Source organism: Pelobates fuscus, chromosome 7 (assembly GCF_036172605.1).
Source record: "Pelobates fuscus isolate aPelFus1 chromosome 7, aPelFus1.pri, whole genome shotgun sequence".
Lineage (NCBI taxonomy): Eukaryota > Metazoa > Chordata > Amphibia > Anura > Pelobatidae > Pelobates > Pelobates fuscus.
The window spans coordinates 148078431-148097439 of record NC_086323.1 but is presented as its reverse complement, the minus strand read 5'-3'; the positions used below and the strand labels follow the sequence as shown (position 1 = coordinate 148097439).

At 38.9% G+C, this 19009-nt stretch overlaps 1 protein-coding gene across 15 annotated transcripts in view; it reads left to right on the top strand.

Annotated features, from left to right (window-relative positions):
• The window catches only part of MITF (melanocyte inducing transcription factor), a 233306-nt gene that overhangs the window by 122205 nt on the left and 92092 nt on the right, over positions 1-19009 (top strand). The window contains exon 1 of one of the 15 annotated variants that reach the window (XM_063426779.1): positions 8698-8780. The exons of the other annotated variants lie outside the window; for them this stretch is intronic. Within the exon in view, the coding sequence (XP_063282849.1) occupies positions 8737-8780 (44 nt within the window). The 5' untranslated portion in view covers positions 8698-8736. Of the gene's footprint in view, positions 1-8697; positions 8781-19009 lie in introns of those variants that run through there. 15 annotated transcript variants of the gene reach the window in all.

The following is a 19009-nucleotide window of genomic DNA, read 5'->3' as shown; positions in this document are numbered from 1 at the left end:
GCAAATAGAGCTACTCAATGAGGTATATATAATTCTTGAAAAAAACAATGAATGCCAACTAAAGCAATAAGACAAGGTTACTGCCACTTTATTTCACTTACTCATGGAGTTTTCTTTCATCTTTTCCACAAATGTGCTCCCATGAGTAGCTCTACTTCCATATGTCTGCTACTATACAGGTATATAGATGAAATCGAATGGACTTCTGAACATGTGTGATCACATATGGTTTCTGGGACATATACAATAGGGTAGAATATTGTATAGCTCTAAATTCGTTTTCATGTGTCTCAAAAGGAACTTCCACTGGAACTAAATACAGATAATTAGAAGGTACTTCTAATTATCCACTCAGACAGTACTTCAGCTAGAACTAAATATATCTTATGGCACCATAGAGTTATTGTTAATAGAGATGTTATTAAGAACTCAAGACACCTGTAAATGTGTGCATCTTTGTCTTCGTGAAATCCTCTAGAGAACCTAGACTTTATTGATATGTCAAATCCTCTCTTTGCAAATTCAAAGCAATGTTTACATCTGAGAAGTATTTTAGGCAAGCTAGTTTTATCTTTTTACTCTGTCCTCTCCTGGCTGTTCTGCTGGGACTGTTTAATATACTACTAACATAAAACCTAAAAAAATATGAATTGAGTTAATATGCAAATTCAGCATTCTCAAGAAATCATTTGAATGTTATTTTAGAAACCTTGAATTTCTCCGTATGACGGACAGGATTAACCCGGGTACTGAAAAAGTATCTTATCCTTAATGTACTTGTATGACAACAGCTAAAAATATCCTCACACCCTACCCCTCCGCCCTTGAAGGTCTCTAATCAGAATCTTCAGAACTCACACACTGTTACATTATGTTCTATAGTATAAATAAACAATCTGTTTGATATGCTAGAAAGGTTATAGCTCCAAAACATGCAAGATTACACACAAACTGCAGCTGTGAAAGAATTAACTTTGGTCTTTATACAATTGTGTGGTTTTGTAGATAAACCTTCTTTTCACCTTTCATAAATTTAGGCAGATGTGAACAGCATAGTCTTGGAGCATTTCCTGGCTCTCAATCCTGTTTACACCATTTGAGAGCTGGCACTGTACCAGCCATATCTACAAAGCCTCTGAATAGAGCAACCAGCCACAGAGGATATGGCTACAATAGATGTAGATTATTGGTTATTTTTAGAGGTGTGCAAAGCATCTGTGAAATCCGCTTAGGGACTCATTGATAACTTCCATGGTACCAACTTAATGTGCTAAAATTGTCTTTATAATTTAACGTGGTTATGAACTATCCTCAGGCATATAACAATATGGTGCAGGGCTGTAAGCATGAATACACTCTATTTATATATACGTTTTGTTTTATGTAGACATTGCACTATAAATAGTTTGTTCCTTTAAGGCTGGCTGAGTATGACTGGAAATCGGAACTTGGAGGCTAATTAGTAGTCAGTTTAGAAAATATATTTTTCCTTACGGTTATAGTGGCAGTGGGTTCCAATGGTGTTAATGGGAATTCTGAAAAACATTTTGAAGTAAAAATTAAAAATGCTACCAATGCCTACAGTTAAGACTGGACTAGAAAATAATACTAGGTTCTGGCATTTCAAAGAACAGTAGCTGACTTTCAAGCTTCATAATTTGATAATTAGTTTTAGGTTTTTGAGGTTAGAAAATTAAGGGTTAGAAGAATTAGGGTTAGGAGAACTCAGAATTGGCAAATTTGAGTTAGGCATATTAGTGATGGGGTTTTGATTAGGAGAATTAGTGTTAATTAGTGCCTCCAGATCCACTCCTCATTATGAATATAAGGTAGCATGAAGATGTCCAGTGGGCATGATTAACTGTTCCATGTAAAAATATTGTCAATCAATGTGGCAGGATTCATTGTTTCTATAGTCAAAATATGGTTAACTAACATGAAGTGGGTAGTGGATGCATGTAAAGGTTACTCTTAGTACAGGGCTTGACAAATTTGTTTGGAATATAGGAGCCAGCTAAAAAAGTTAGGAGCCAGTAATTTTTAACGAGAAAATGCAATTCTTAAAGGAACACTATAGTCACCAGAACCACTACAGCTTGATGTAGTTGTTCTGGTGTCTATAGCCTGTCCCTGCAAGCGTTTCAGTGTAAACACTGCCTTTTCCACGAAAATGCATTGTTTACATTGCTGCTTAGTAACACCTCTAGTGACAGTCACTCAGATGGCCACAAGAGAGTCCGGGGTCACTACTGCACCACGTGCAGCACCCAGGTTCAGTGTCTCCAAGCTCTGCATGGAGGCGCTAAATGTTCCTCATAGATATTGTTTAATGTAATGCATCTCTTTGAGGAGATGCAGATTGGTACATTTGCTACGCATGCACAAAATCCTCCCACTGTTTTCCTAAGGGAAAGCATTGCCTTAGCTAAGATCATAAAGATTGATAATCTCAGCCATGGCGAAACTGGCATGGTGTGGGAAAATGGGAAGAAAGGTGAGTAAACGTCTTCCTCATGCGATCAGAGGGGCAGGTACCTAAATGTGCACACACTGACAGGCTCTCACACACACACACACATACAGCACACACTAATAGACTCGCACAAACAAAATTTTAACAGGCGATCACACACAAACTCTGACAGGCACTCACACACACTCTTGACATGCTCTCGCTCACATACACACACACATACACACACATACAGACACTAACATGCTCTCTCTCACACACACTGTCAGGCTCACACACACACTTTCTTGACAGGCTCACACACACTCTTGCGCTGACAACAGGCTTGCACGCACACACTCTGACAGACTCACACACACAAACTCAGACAGGCGCTCAAACACACTCTTGACGGGCTCTCGCTCTCACACAACCACATACAGACACTCTGACAGGCACGCTCACACACACACACCGACAGGCTCACTCACACATACAGTCTGACAGGCTCACACACACACACACATACACATACACACACACACACACACACACACACACACACTGACATACTGTCAGGATTACTGTTTGATCCAGCACGTAGAACTGTACAGCACGGATGATAAATAAGTAACGTATTACCGGTCCTTAGAATGGCCGGATTTAACGTACAAAGAATAGTCAGGATACCAGAATATAGAGAAGTCAATAAACAAAACCAAAGTAAAAAACCAGGTAGAAAACTATAAACAGGAACGCGCTCTCGGACAACCACAAGGGAAACCACGACAGGGCACTGAGCAGGATGAGATTTGGGCCTAAATACCCCTCCTCTAGATCTGATAGGCTGTAACCAGCCTTTGACCCCAAAGTCAGTTACCAGGTTTCATTTGCATAATTGCTGCTCAGCATTAACCCTTCTGTGGATTAGGTTGCTGCTCGGCACAACTTTTCCTGTGTGGACAGTAAATGTCATTAACCACATTTTTATAAGCGGATGAATACGTGACACAGACTCACACAGGCTTACACACACACATTTTTGTTTGAATTGAAACCCACTCAGCCTCCCTACCTTTGGGAGAGCTGAGAGGGTCTCTACCTGGGGTCCAGTGGGGCTGCTCTCTTGCTGTGTGCGAGGGAGCAGTACTCTGCCTGTAGCTCCTCTCTGCTCCCTCACGCTCTGTAATGATGCCGGGGCTGGAATGACATCATATTCCAGCTCCCGACATCATTAAAAAGCGCAAGGGAGCAGAGAGGAGCTACAGGCAGAGTACTGCTCCCTCGCGCGCTGCCCACAATGCTCCTGCGGGCGGCCACCTCATCCATGCTCCTCCATGTACCAGCGGACGGCCACCATCAAAACTCCCTCCATGACGGCCACCATCAAAACTCCCTCCAAAACTAGAGCTGGCAAATCCCAGACGCCAGGGCGAAATTTCTAGTCGCCTTGGCGCCTGGGATTTGTCAAGCCCTGTCTTAGTATGATTGATTACAGCATGGTAAGGGCTAATTTTGCTGCCTTTAACTATCCATGAGGTGAACTGTGTCTGGGAAGCAGTGTGTTAAATCTTGTTGGTGTCTGGAAAAATACCTTGTTTTATGTTTCTGTTTGTAAATCAAACCAAATCTACCAAATTTAACGAATGGTCTCTGAGATAGATCAGATAGGCTGTCTGAAAGAGTTTGATAGTGGCACCTTATTTACATGGTACATTGCAAGTTCAGTGAAGACTAACTTGCTTAAAGTTTTGGAAGTGATTTTATGTTATTTTGGTTTTGGAGCATTATGTCTATGTCTATTATGATCTTACCTAGCTACAAAGACATCAGAAACACCTGTATTTAAATATTATGATATTGTGCATTTTTAGCCAGCTTTTGGAATTCATTAATTTCACCTCATTAAAACATAGTTCCATCAAACCTGGCCTACCTCAGAGGGCCAGCATAGTACACGAGACTTGCAGAAAATTGTTTATACATCTTCTAAAAACCTATTGAACTTTGTAATCCATTTTTAGAGCCAAATCGAATTTGTACTGGATTTCTATTTTAAAACGATGACTACTTATAGTAGACGGTACCCTGGTACCATGAGCTGTTGTGACTTTGGCGCTTGAAGTATTCCTTTAAATGCTATGATGTTTGCAGACATTCTTTGCATGGATGCAGGGTCGGCACCTCCATAAGGCGGCACAAGCGGCTGCCTTAGGGCGCACCGGCTCTGGGGGCGCAAGCTCCCTCCTGCCAGGCCACCTTCTGGACCCCCCGGCGCGGCTGTGGTATAATCAGAGGCGGCGAGGGAGCTCTAATCTCTCTGCTCTGCTCCCTTGCGCGCCGTTTGCTGATGCCGTGGGAGCCAGAATATGATGTCATATTCCGGCTCCCGAGATCAGTAGACAGCCCGCCAAGGAGCAGAGCAGAGAGATTAGAGCTCCCTCACTGCCTATGATTATACAACAGTCACACGCCTCCCAGCAGCCACACTGGACCCCAGCGGTGGCGGAGTGGAGCACGTTACAGGAGCTTCTGTTTCCTGTACCCGGCCAGGAGGGCCGGATTTTCATATAGGCTAACTAGGTCCTCAAGATCAAGAGGGGCCTACATTCAAATTGTTAGCAAAATTCAAATTACACTATTCTAAAAACAGTGAACACTAAAACACTGAACCGAAAATAAGGAGAAATTCTACGCATGTGATATGACCAGTGGCGTACTAAGGGGAGGGAGGTGCAGACCGGAATTGAGGGCCACCGGACCACCAGGCAGCCCCCACTGGACCACCAGGGATTTAAGGTAATTTTAGTCACCCCCCCCCTCTCCTCATCACCCCCCTTTCCTCTCACAATCACCCCCCCCTCTCCTCATCTCAACTTTTTTTTAAGTTATTATCCGTGCCACATTTTTTATAAAGGTTAGTACCAATCACAACATGTTTCATTTAACATATTGATATATATCACAGTAATGATGTATTTTATTGTCTCTCATGTAATTTACAAACTTAAAAATGGGAGGTGAAAGGGCCTCATAAGTGGAATAGCCTAGGGCCTCTTTTCATCTAATTCCACTGAGAGAGCACTTCCTGTCAGTCCGGCCGGGTACAGAAAACTGAAGCTCTTGTAGGGGATCTGCTCCGGTCGGCAACACTACAAGAGAGGTAGGAGGCACACCAGGAAGGGGAGTGTGACAACTAAGGGGGTGGGGAGTGCAACAAGGGATAGGGAGGGGAGGTGAGAGAAACACCAAGGGACAGGGAAAAGAGGGGAGAGGGGAGAGGAACACTAAGGGACAGGGAAGGGAGGGGACCACTAATGTACGGAGAGGGGAGATGGGCTGGTTAAGAGGCACATAGGTGAAGATGTTTTTTTTGGGGAGGGGGGTGCGGAAAAATGCATCTTCGCCTATGTACCCAAAAATCCTTGCACCAGCCCTGCATGGATGCCAACATTTGAAAAAATTATCCGGAACACTTTGGTGTCATGTACAAACACAAATGTACACAGACACACAGATACACACAAAGTAATGATATGCATAATATATACACATAATGACACTCTCAGATACATACAGGTACACACAAACACACTCACAAGCACACTGACAAGATGATGCACACACAAACTGACTAACATAGAAAAAGAAAACACATATTTCTGGCCACCATTCTGGGTTGCCTTGGGTGACTACACTAGCAGGACACCCTAGAAGTTCTGCCCCTAGCATGTGGTGTGTTTCCTAGGAGCAGTTGGCAAATTCAGGACAGTTGGCAACTATCAGGGATATTCATTAAAGGCACCCTACAGTCACCAGAACAACTACAGCTTATTGTATTTGTTCTGGTGAATTGCATCATTTCCTTCAGGGTTTTTGCAGTAAACACTGTCTTTTCAGAGAAAATGCAGTGCTTACATTACAGCCTAGTGATAACCTCACTGGCCACTCATCAGATAGCTGCTACAGGTGCTTCCTGAGGCAGTGCTGAGTGCTGCACACTGTGCAGCACTGCCATTTAATGTCTCCACCCTCACTAAACTTTCCTCATAGAGATGCATTGATTCAATTAATATCTATGAGGAGATACTGATTGGCCAGGGCTGTGTTTGGCTTGTGCTCTTCTTCTGATCTGCCTCCTTGACAGTCTCAGCCAATGCTATGGGAAAGCATTGTGATTGGTTCAGAACACCACTTCTGATGATGTCCACCAAGCAAGCAGATCAGGAGCAGAGGAAGCAGCTGCAGACTTGAATACAAGTAAGATTTTACTTTATTTAGGGAGGCAAGGAGGTATGTAGGGAGGCAAGAAAGTGCCAGGGGGGGCTAGATGGTGTTTTTTAAACTATAGGTTCAGGAATAGATGTTTGTGTTCCTGACCCTATAGTGCTCCTTTAAAGTGAGAAGTCAATATGAATTCATTGTGAATCTCAAATTTAAGGTCAAAATAGTCAAACTGGTTTCCAGCCAGCTACTCTGAACTTAAATTTTAAATTCACTTTGAATTCTCACTTTAGTGAATAGTCCTGTATGTTCTTTGTGCCTTCGTAAGTGGGATCCTAGCTGTTGTTGGATAATGGGCTTTATTAGTGTGCATTATTTATATAGTCCCAATATATTCCACAATGGTTTACAAGATCTAAAAGACCCATTCAGACACATACCTTCCAAACATAAGGAAATCGGATTTTAGGAAGGGAGCTTGCCTGGCGAAAGAGGGGGAAGGACAATGATGCCAGGCATCCAATATGTTCAGTAATGCTCCCAGCTGTGCCAAGCCATTGTCATCTATATGAAAGCACATTTACTAAAGTACTCACAATGCAGAGTGCAGCTTAGGTATCTTAAAGCGTGATTGTTCCCCGGTGTCCAGGATTATTGGGATAACACGAGGTGATACGGGTCCTATAGTGTATTCATACCTCCCAATATTTCAAATGGACTAAGAGGGACTCTTTTATTTAAGGGGTGTGAGAAGTTGTGGCGAGCGGCGGGGTAGTTCTAGGAAATGTTAGGTTCTTACTACTAACAATTTATGGAACTAAAATGTAATTTAGTACAAGAACAATGTATCTTATGTACTCAGACTGATTTTTAAACACATTTATTGTAGTTTAACCCCTTAAGGACCAAACTTCTAGAATAAAAGGGAATTATGACATATCACACATGTCATGTGTCCTTAAGGGGTTAAAGACACATTATTGCGAGTGTTATTGCTGTGGAGCTCTGTTATATACAAAGACACACCAACAATATAGAGCACCCAGAAAAGAGGGATGTTAGGACAGAAAAGAGGAAAAGAGGGATTTGGGGCCATAATGTAATTTCGGAGACCCCCGTTGCATCCAGTTATGGGGTCCTGACTGTTAAGTCAGTAAGCTTCGCTATTTAGGCAACATATAAAACATGGTGAATTACCTTCTCCAGTTTTTAAATATGGGGGATATTTTATGTTGCATTTCTGAATGCCAAACATATTCATAGGAAAAATGGAATGTATAACATACTTTTTTTGTTGAATTATTTCTGTAGCTTTTGGCAAAATAAACGCTTCATTTTTTTGTGAGAGATTTTCGATTTATAAACATTTTGAACAGGTTTCTTAAACAGTCAATGATAATTATACATTGCTGTTTTCTATTTTTTTTTCTTTTTGATCCTAAATATTGCTTTAAAAAAAACCCCACAAAGCCTCCAAAACAAAAAGAAAAAAAAATGTTGCTTCCCACTAGCATTTAAAATGACAGAACCTTCTGACTGACAGTGCACACATTTTGAATGCAAAATAAAATAATGATTAAAACTATGTTCTTTAAGAAAGGAGTACCAGATGTTAACAAAAGGTTCTACCCCCTCCCCCCAGATATCAGTATTCCTACAAAAATGCCTACTCTTAATATCCCATGCTGGGTTAACTTGTCCACCTCTAAATGTATTTACAATGTCTGCCTATGCAGTAATAATAATTAGTGATGGCCTGATTTGGCACAGAAAGAATAATGACACACCTCCCTGCCAGCCTGCCCTTGGTTCTGAGGTCTGTGCAAGGTTGTCCTTCTTCCCCAGGTAGGTGCTGGATTAAACAGGTCTGTAATAGCAGACAGTCATTAGGGCACACACAGAACAAGCACTCAGCCTTTTTCTGGATTGGAGTTGCCAAGGTGTAATCAGGACCCACCCACAGTGACACAGTGACACATGCACAGTAACTACTACATTTGACTTTCACTCTAGTCCAAGGGCTTAGAGAGAACTGTAAGGACATTTAAAGAAATAGAGTCATGGAGACCCTGGGAGTTCAGATGTTCTCTCCACACTTTTGTCTGTAAGTAAATCAGTGCATGTGCATACAGCATAGAGGGGATGGACCCTTAGGATCTTAGGAAGGCTACTGTGTATCCAAAGCTAGATTGTGATCAGGAAGCACCTAGATAACAAAGCCATGTCCATGTCAGTGTTTAACCCCTTAACTGACAGAGGGAGCCCTTTTCACAAGGTTAACCTCCTTTAGAAAAAAAAAAAAATATTAAAACCTTTTCATTTCTTCTAGATGTGTACAGTTCTTAATCTACAATCATTGTACTGCGCTGTGGAATATGTTAGAGCTATACCAATAATCAATAAACATTGCATGTAGTTATAAAAGGTTTGCAACTGGATATTGAGTTGCTGTTGATAAATGGATACATGTCAATATTGACATTTTTTTTGGACCATGTAATTAAACTTACTGTAGGAAAACCTGTTTTGGACTATTTAGATTGTAAGCTCTGTGAGGCAGTGATCTCTAAGGTTGGTATACTTACTGCACTTTTTTTTTTAATCAACTGTCTATTAAGGGTAAAGTACAGTGTGGTTAAGTTACCAGCCTTCAAATGCAAACATATATGAATAAAACTATTACCTCTGCATCTGAAAGTGAGGGACCACGTTCTCTTGGTTTGTGTACATGCCAATGTGTTTGTATACTAATATTAGCAGTGTGCCTAGGGTATTTACAAAAGTAAAGCTACCAGGTCAACTTAATTTATTTACTCTTATTATTATAAAACATATTTTTTTTTTTATTAATTTGGGGTTAAGAGACGACACAGTTTCATTAATGAAATGTGTACATCCCTGCAATAAGCTTTATCAATCAGCATCCCAAGATGAAAATTGAGATATGGCCACACATGATTACAGTTCAAAATAATAATAGCAATTTATTAATCAAACCGATGAGGTTTATTCACTGGACAGTGAATTGTAGTGAATTGAAAAAAAAGGAAATTCAAAATTTAGTCTACAATAGCCAAGCTGTTATTAAAGCTGATTATATTATAAATCTGGTGCACTTGTATCATTCCAGAACCAGAATTCATTATACTGCAGATTTTCGCATTGTATTTCGAGAGTTAAATACGACTGTTGAAGTGCCCGTTTCTGTACCTGGTTGCAAAATTTACAATCTGTAACACACCTGGAATAGAATGACGGGATTAATATCTCAGAGGACACCTGTCTATTCTAAGGGTTTTAAATTCTATATGCTCTAAATTGTACACCATGCACTTTGGAAAATTAACTGTTTGCAAACTAGTGCCGGCATTCAGAAAATATGACAATAATAAATTGTGTCCTCTCTGCAATCACCCCGAGTTCCCTTATTTAATGGAAATGTATCTGTGTCCACTCTGTGAGTGGGTATGAGTTGTTAGCAGTACACATTCCTTGCCCACAAACATGACTTTTAAACATAATAGATAATCATAAATCCATGTGCTTGTTATTGTCAAATGAGGGTGTTACAGAATGTGTGAAATATGAAGGATAATGTTTCTTTAAATTTGCATATGAATCTGCATTCTTAACTCTTTCAGAACAATTGAAATTGCTAGGGCTGTCATAACAACCTTAGATTTGATTGGTCCTTCAAGGAGTTAAAGGTGTAATGCAATCATGTAATCTTGTTGTTTAGGGGTAGTGTTTAAAGAAACACTATAGTGTCAGGCATACAGATATGTATTCCTCACACTATAGTCCTGAAGTGCCTGTTTAGGTGACCAGACCCCCTCAGATCTCAGTAAAAAGGTGATTTGACTCACCTTTTCTCCCATGCTGCACCGGTCTCGCAATGGATGGCCCTGTGTGACTCAGCCTCCATAGCCTAGCCCTAGATCATGAATCATGGTCCCAACCAATCCAATGCTTTCTCATAGGAAATCAATGGGGGGCTATTGTGCAAGCATGGAAAAATGCAGCATTGCGCCAATCAGCATTTCTTGATAAAGATGCATTGAATCAATGCATCTCTATGGGGAACGTTCAGTGTTTCCATGCAGAGTGTGGAAACGCTAAATGTCGGTGATGCTCACTGTGCAGCACTGCCCCTGGAAGCACCTGTTGTTGCTGTCTGTGTGACTGCCACTAGACGTGTTACTAGGCAGCAATGTGAACACTGCCTTTTCCATTGAAATAAACAGTGTTTACATAGAAATTCTTGCAGAGACATGCTATAGACACCAGAACCACTACACTAAGCTGTAGTGGTTCAGGTGAATATAGTGTCCCTTTAAGCTTTGCCCTCTACATTCCATTTAGGAGAGAACGGTCCAAAACTGATAGATTTGGTTGAAATGCACCTGTTACTGATAGCTGTATTTATTTTATCTTAGAATATTCTTTTCCTTTTCACAGCTAAGATACTTTTTATTTAGCTCTATCTATCTGTCATACTGTCTATCCAGGGACCCTGTTGATAAGGCATTCATGCCGATAAGCATATATTTCTTTATAAATTCCCATTTTATGGAATGGCGAAGCCTATTAATAATTAACTAAGTAATCTTGGGTCATGACGGAGATTGACATTAAACCAAAAAAAAAAAAAAAAAAAACATTCTGCTCTCTGACTTCAGAGACTTTGCATAAAGTTATAAAGCTGGTGGAAAAATACCCATTGAAGCACACTATACATTGCTACATGTCTTTACAAACTAAGAGCACAAATAGCATTTAGTATTAGAGAGTAGCAGGCACTCACTAGTTCTGTAGGACTTAAAGGGTTAACTGAGATACGTGCTCATTGGCTAACCCTGTGGGAACAGAAAAGCTGACTAGCCTTATGGGATAGAAATGGCTAACCAAGAAAAGCGCTCATTGCTCAAATGTTATTATTATTGAAGTGAGTGTTTTAACCCCTTAAGGACGCAAGACGGTTCAGGACCGTCATCGGCATTTTTGCGTTGCCGACCGACGACGGTCCTGAACCGTCCTAAATTTAAAATGTACTTACCCGATCGCCGTCGTTCCCCCGGCGGCGATCGGCGGTGCTCCCGGTGTGGGGAGACTGCCTGCAGCCCAGACAGTCTCCCCATGGCGGATTAGGACCCCTGGGGCCATGTGATCGCCCATCAGGGCGACCACATGGTCACAATAGGTGTCCTAGTCTCTGCCTGCAGGGGGACTGTCTGTGCTGACAGGCAGTCTCCCTGCAACTGTAAAATCATAAAAAAATTTAAAGTGAAAGGTAATAAAAAAAAAATATTATTATATATGTGTATATATATATGATATATAGACATATATTATACCTATATAATATATGTCTATATATCATATATATAATGTCATGCTAAGTGTATTTTTATATTAATATGTACATATATTAATATAAAAATACACTTATAATTAATTTACACACGTATATATATAATATATATAATAACTATATATATATTGTATATATATATTATTATAAAATACGAATAATAAATAATTTAAATTAAATTAAAAAAATTAAAAATAATAATAAAAATTAAAAAAAAATTATATATCTATACGAAATGTTATTCTAACTGTATTTTGATATTAATATATATATATTTATATCAAAATACACTTAGAATGAAATTGTATATATATCTATGTATATATAAATAAATAAAAAGAATACGAACTATTCATATGTCCATATACAAAATGACATAAATAATTATATAAATATACACGTAGACTTCAAATATATAAATATGCATATATATTTAAATTCTACGTGCGTATTTATGTAATATTTTTACATAATTAAGTTATTTTATTGATTGCAATTTAAGGGACCTGCCTGCCAACCCAGGCCAAAAGTCTAGAGAATTTAATTTGCTAGCACTGTATTTTACCCTGTAACGTTCTACGACACCCTAAAACCTGTACATGGGGGGTACTGTTTTACTCGGGAGACTTTGCTGAACACAAATATTAGTGATTCAAAACAGTAAAACATATCACAGCGATGATATTGTCAGTGAAAGTGACTTTTTTTGCATTTTTCACACATAAACAGCACGTTTACTGATGATATAATTGTTGTGATACATTTTCCAGTTTTGAAACACTAATATTTGTGTTCAGCAAAGTCTCCTGAGTATAACAGTACCCCCCATGTACAGGTTTTATAGCGTTTTTGAAAGTTACAGGGTCAAATATATGGGTCAAATATTTTTACATTGAAAATGGCCAGGTTGGTTACGTTGCCTTTGAGAGCGTATGGTAGCCCAGGAATGAGAATTACCCCCATGATGGCATACCATTTGCGAAAGAAGACAACCCAAGGTATTGCAAATGGGGTATGACCAGTCTTTTTTAGTAACCACTTGGTCACAAACACTGGCCAAAATTAGCGTTCAATTTAGTTTTTTACTTTTTTCACACACAAACAAATATGAACGCTAACTTTGGCCAGTGTTTGCGACTAAGTGGCTACTAAAAAAGTCTGGACATACCCCATATTGAATACCCTGGGTTGTCTACTTTAAAAAAAATATGTACATGTGGGGTGTTATTCAGCGATTTATGACAGATAATAGTGTTACAATGTCACTATTGATACATTTTAAAAATATATGTTTTGAAACCGCAATATCCTACTTGTACTTATAGCCCTATAACATGCAAAAAAATAGCAAAAAGCATGTAAACACTGGGTATTTTTAAACTCAGGACAACATTTTGAATCTATTTAGCAGTTTTTTTCATTCACTTTTGTAGATGAATAAAATATTTTTCACATAAAAGTCAAAAAACATGTATTTTTTTCAATTTTTCATCATATTTTTTCATTTTTTAAAAATTAAATTACATGAGATTATATAAATAATGGTATGTAAAGAAAGCCCCTTTTGTCCTGAAAAAAACAATATATAATTTGTATATGAACAGTAAATGAGAGAGCGGAAAATTACAGCTAAACACAAACACCACAAAAGTGTAAAAAGATGCCTGGTCGCAAATGTACAACATCGCAAAAAAAGTCCAGTCCTTAAGGGGTTAAAAGGTGATGCAAAGATGTAAAAAGGGAGAGCTCACAAATGGAATATGCCTGCCGATGCCAACGGGTTTTCATGGTGATTGCCCCACTCACAGTACTTTGCCCTGTTTTTCAGAATACACTTCCAGCTTTATTTACTAATGTGAGAATTCTAAATGATGTCCCTTGGCACAACTTAGCGCCGAGGGACATCGGCGTTGGAATTGGTTAAATGAATAAAGGGTAATTTAACCCTTTACAACACTATTCCTAGCACTAAAGTGTTCCTTTAGGACCAGAGCAGCATAAGTGAAAGCGAGAATCATTCCAGTTTGCTGATCTTGACTTTAAATTTAAAATTTACTCTGAATTCTCAAGTTTGTAAAAAAAAAAAAAACTCTTTGATAAATGTTTCCCATTGTCATGAAAATAACTAAATCCCACTGATTTTTTTTTAGAATTTTTACAACTGTGCTATTTTGGCCTACATTTGAAAACTCTTTTCTCAACCATTCATGCAGCTAAGCACAGAGTCGTTCATTCACTAAATCCTTAATTATTGTACTGAGGTACCCCATCCCTGTGTTATATATGATGATTGTGTGAATGAATCATTTGTACAGAAATTTAGGGGTGTTTTTTTCCCACCTGTAGTGCCTTACTTTGATACACATAATTTAAACCTCCTCTGGGGTTAGCCAAAGTAAATCATTTTTTAGAACACAGAGTTAAAAATGTCACACTAGCATGACCGATCTAGCTTGCACTAACATTTCTTACAACTGTATGCACGCAAGACTGCACAAAGTAATCTAGACAAATGTTACTCAAAGTGTGTGTTGTTACATCTAGGTTACTCCTCCCACCTCCTCACACCCCCAGACATGTGATGCACACACCTCCTTACATGCCACACAGGAACTTTCCTCTGCTTGTCCTCTGGCAAGTCATTGTCATTACACTACCTGACATCACACTGTGTGCATTGTTTTTATCTTAACCCTTCACTCGTCAGGATACAGAGTCTGGGTCACCGATGTGGTCCAGGGTGATGCTTCAGAAGTTTTGGAGAAAAAAAAAGATAAAAATGCTTCATTTTAGTTTCTATATCCTGATTACTTGACTTACAGTTTTTTCTAGAAAGCCAACTTCATTTTAAAAGAGACTGCAAAATCTAGCATAGATGTAACGGCAAAATTGTTTACATAATAAAAGTAAAAAAAAAAAAAATATATAATAATTTTGCTACTATGGATATTTATTAATTGTTGTGTATTTGTATTATATTTGTACAAATACAACCGTTAAATGATAAAACAATACCCATTAAAGGAGAACCATTACTTTGCAGGATTTCGAATATACTTACTTAAGTTCATTTAGCACTAGTCCTAATGTAAATTAGTGTAGAACCCACTGATATTGGGGTACTGTGAAGTAGTGGTGGGCTTAACACGATATGGCCATATGGTGGAACTGAATCCTCTTATTTATTTACTTAGATATGTGATTTTGACTAGTCTTGAAAAACTAAAACTGTATTTTTTGTGTGTGCACTGTTCCTTAATGTGTATTTTGTATATATTTTGGTCCCTACGACAGCACCACTGTTGAGAAACGCATGTTCCATTTCCCTTTTTTTCTAATCACTGTTAAAGGGTATTAAAGGGTCTGTCGTTGGCACTTGACAGTCAACACATAGATAACATACAGAGAAGATGTGATATAATAGGTGCCTACAGTGTCCCTTTAATAAATATGAACAGAATACTGACCATTTTCCGGCCTGATTATGCCAGGATTCAACTACCTCGTGATGTTACTTGCTAAATCTTCATGATTACATTTAAAAAAAAAGTGGTGCATCACATTAAATATGATATATATATATACCTTTAAATTTTAAAATTTACTTTCAATTCTTAAGTTCGTAAGAAAAAAAAAAACGAATACAACATTGAAAAGTGTGTATAATTTGTGTTAATTTCTAGTGAGTTCCCTGTTAATGGTCCAAATAAAAAATGTTGGACTTCTTTTTCTAACTGGGCTGTATAATATTGACTTGTGTTATCCTTTTATCTAAATATTGTTAATTGGTTATAGGAGGTTCAAATGGGAGATGAAGAAATCAGTGATTGCAATAGATCAAAAAGACCAATGTCATCTCAATTGGTGTTCATTATGTATGTATGGGCCACAGTTCAAATTCTTGTTTTTGAAGAACAGAATGTTCATTTAAAAGTATTATGCAATCAACCACAAATAATGTGTTTGCACGTAAACTTTCAAAAGTACATTCTATTATTTTTTTAAGAGTAATGTAGAGGAGTGTTAAATAATCATAGGCATTTTATATAATAGAAAATGCTGGTTAAAGAGCAAAATAAATGTTGCTTTAGATTTAAAAGAACACTAAAAGCACCATAACCACTACATCATGATATAGTGGATATATGTTGCCAGGAGTGCCCTGGTGTCCCCCTTTAGTGTAAGTAGTCAATCTCCACCTCCTTTAATGTAATTAGTCAATGTATTTGCTGGGGACTTACAGGTGCCAGTCACCGCCAGATGTTCTTTGCATTGACCTAAGCCTGGAGATGCAGAGCTTAGCTCACTGACTGAGAGCAGTCTGGGTTTAGTTAAAGAAGTTTGAGGGGCACTATAGGCACCCAGACCAGCTCATTGAAGTGGTCTAGGTGCAATGTCCCTAGACCACTTCAATGAGCTGTCTTAATTCTAAGACAGCTACCAGACAGATACCAGAGGCGCTTCTGTGATTTTACCGGACTCTAGGCGACTGATGCTCTGCATGAGGACATCCAGCGTCAGTGAAATCCCTATAGGAAAGCACTGATTCAATGTTTTCCTATGTGGTGGGCCTATTGCACTTGCGGCACTTGCCGCGCGTGCACATTAGGTTGGAGCACCAAGCTAGCTGCAAGGGAGATCCGTGCTGTATTCGGATAAGCAAAATAAAGGGTTTTTAACCTTTTACATGCCAGGGGGAGGAGGGGTGGGGGGGTTCAAAAACATTTTATTTTGAGTGCAGTACAGCATATGTACAGTGAATAAATATGAAAGCCAAAGGAACCAGAATTTGTGGGTCAACCTCTGAATGTTTTAACCTTTTATACCCTGCCATTTTTGTACTGGTGCTCACCTGGATATGTAGTACATTTCTTTACCAATCCTCCAGCCAGTACACCCTTTCTCCAAGACAGGAGCGTACATGGCTCAAGGTAACTGGCTGCATGATAGTTACCAGGGGATCGAATGTAGTAAGAATCAATCAGGACATATTTATAGTATAGGTTTTTATTTTGTGACTGGGTAAGTGAGGGTGAAGGTTTACTTATTGATTATGCAGTCATGATGAGATTGGTTATCACTAATCACACTTTTATTGCTAAGATCTTGATCATTCATTGAGGTTTGCATTGGAGTTTATATTCTACGTGCAGAGTTGTTTCTCAATACTAAATGTTTCCGTATGAAAATAATGTTACAGGCTGTAGGAAAAATGCACATATTTTGCAATACAGATTGGGGATTTCGTGTAAAGTGATGTCTTAATATTACGAAAATACATAAATATAAAATAAGATGAGTGGAATTTGATAAGTATGTAAGTCATTTATGCTATTTTAAGATTTTGGAGTAAGTAAACTGCTCTGTTTTAACTATGATATTCTTAAAGGACCACTACAGTGCCCGGAAAACAAACTCGGTTTCCTGGCATTATAGGGTCTTTAGGTCCCCCCCACCCTCAGGGTCCCACTCTCGCCGGGCTGAAGGGGGAGGAAGGGGTTAAACTCTTACCTTTCTTCAGCGCCAGGCTCCATCGGTGCTGGGGAACTCTCCTCCCTCTTCCAACGTCAGCGCTGAATGCGCGCACGCATTTAATCAATCCATAGGAAAGCATTTTTCAATGCTTTCCTATGGACGTAAGCGTCTTACAGTGAGAAGCGCGGAAGCGCCTCTAGCGGTGTCAATGAGACAGCCACTAGAGGCTGGATTAACCCTATTGTAAACATAGCAGTTTCTCTGAAACTGCTATGTTTACAGCTGCAGGGTTAACCCTAAATGGACTCGGCACCCAGACCACTTCATTGAGCTGAAGTGGTCTAGGTGCCTATAGTGGTCCTTTAATATCATTCTTAATACCCCGGATGCTGAGAACTATAAACATTTATTTATCTTGGTTGAGCCATGCCTTCAGAATACAGTCACAACGCAATACATGGTCTCTGACCCTAATATGCCTAGACTAGAAATTAATGGCATCCTTTCCCCTAACCCCTTCACCGATGCAGATTTCCTGTAGTAATAAAGGCAACATCAAACTTTTACAGAAATATTCGTAAATATTCGTATTAATTTGTGTACTATATCCCCTTAATAACTAATTGCCTTAATCAATGCTATGCCAAGCTATCCTTTAAGGGGACACTATAGGCACCAAAACAGCCTTATCTTATTGAAGTAGTTTTTGTTTATAGAACATGCCCCTGCAGTCTCACTGCTCAATTCTCTGCCATTTAGGAATTAAATCACGTTGTTTATACAGCCCTAATCACACCTCTCTGCATGTAACTTATGCAGCCTTTCTAATCACTTCCTGTAAAGAGTCAGCTACTGTTTAAACTTTATTGCACAGTCTACTTAATTTAGAATTTCTTATCTCTTGCTCTGTTAATTGCCTACAAGATCCTAAAGGACCCTCAGTGTGTGATTAAAGTTCAGTCTACAGAGCAGGATATATAAACTTCTAAAGCAAGTTAACATGTGATTGAAAATGAAACCATTTTTTCTGCAGTCTGTGTTAGTAACAGCCAGGCAAGGTGTCGCTAGGGCTGCATAACCAAAAACAAAATTGACTTAAATAAAAGTGCAGGGGCATGATCTATTCATCAACACTGCTATATTAAACTGATTTTTTGGGGTAACTATAGTATCCCTTTAAACATCCCATATGAAAATTGTATTCTCACTCATTGTGGCTGCATGAATCTGCAAATGCAAAATAACCAGGGCCTTGAATCCTAGCAAAGAATCTTTGGGACCAGATCATGACCTTTAGGGGGTTAATATAAATTATTTAAATTTTAAACATGAATGCCCCTTTAACAATATGAAGCATTGCGTGCTCATTAGCAAGTTGTTGTGATGGTACATGATTTACCTATGACGATTCAGCAGCCTAAAAATTCCTGTACAAGTAACAGAACACAAAGGGGTGTTAATATGTAATCGATGTGCAATGCCCTTTG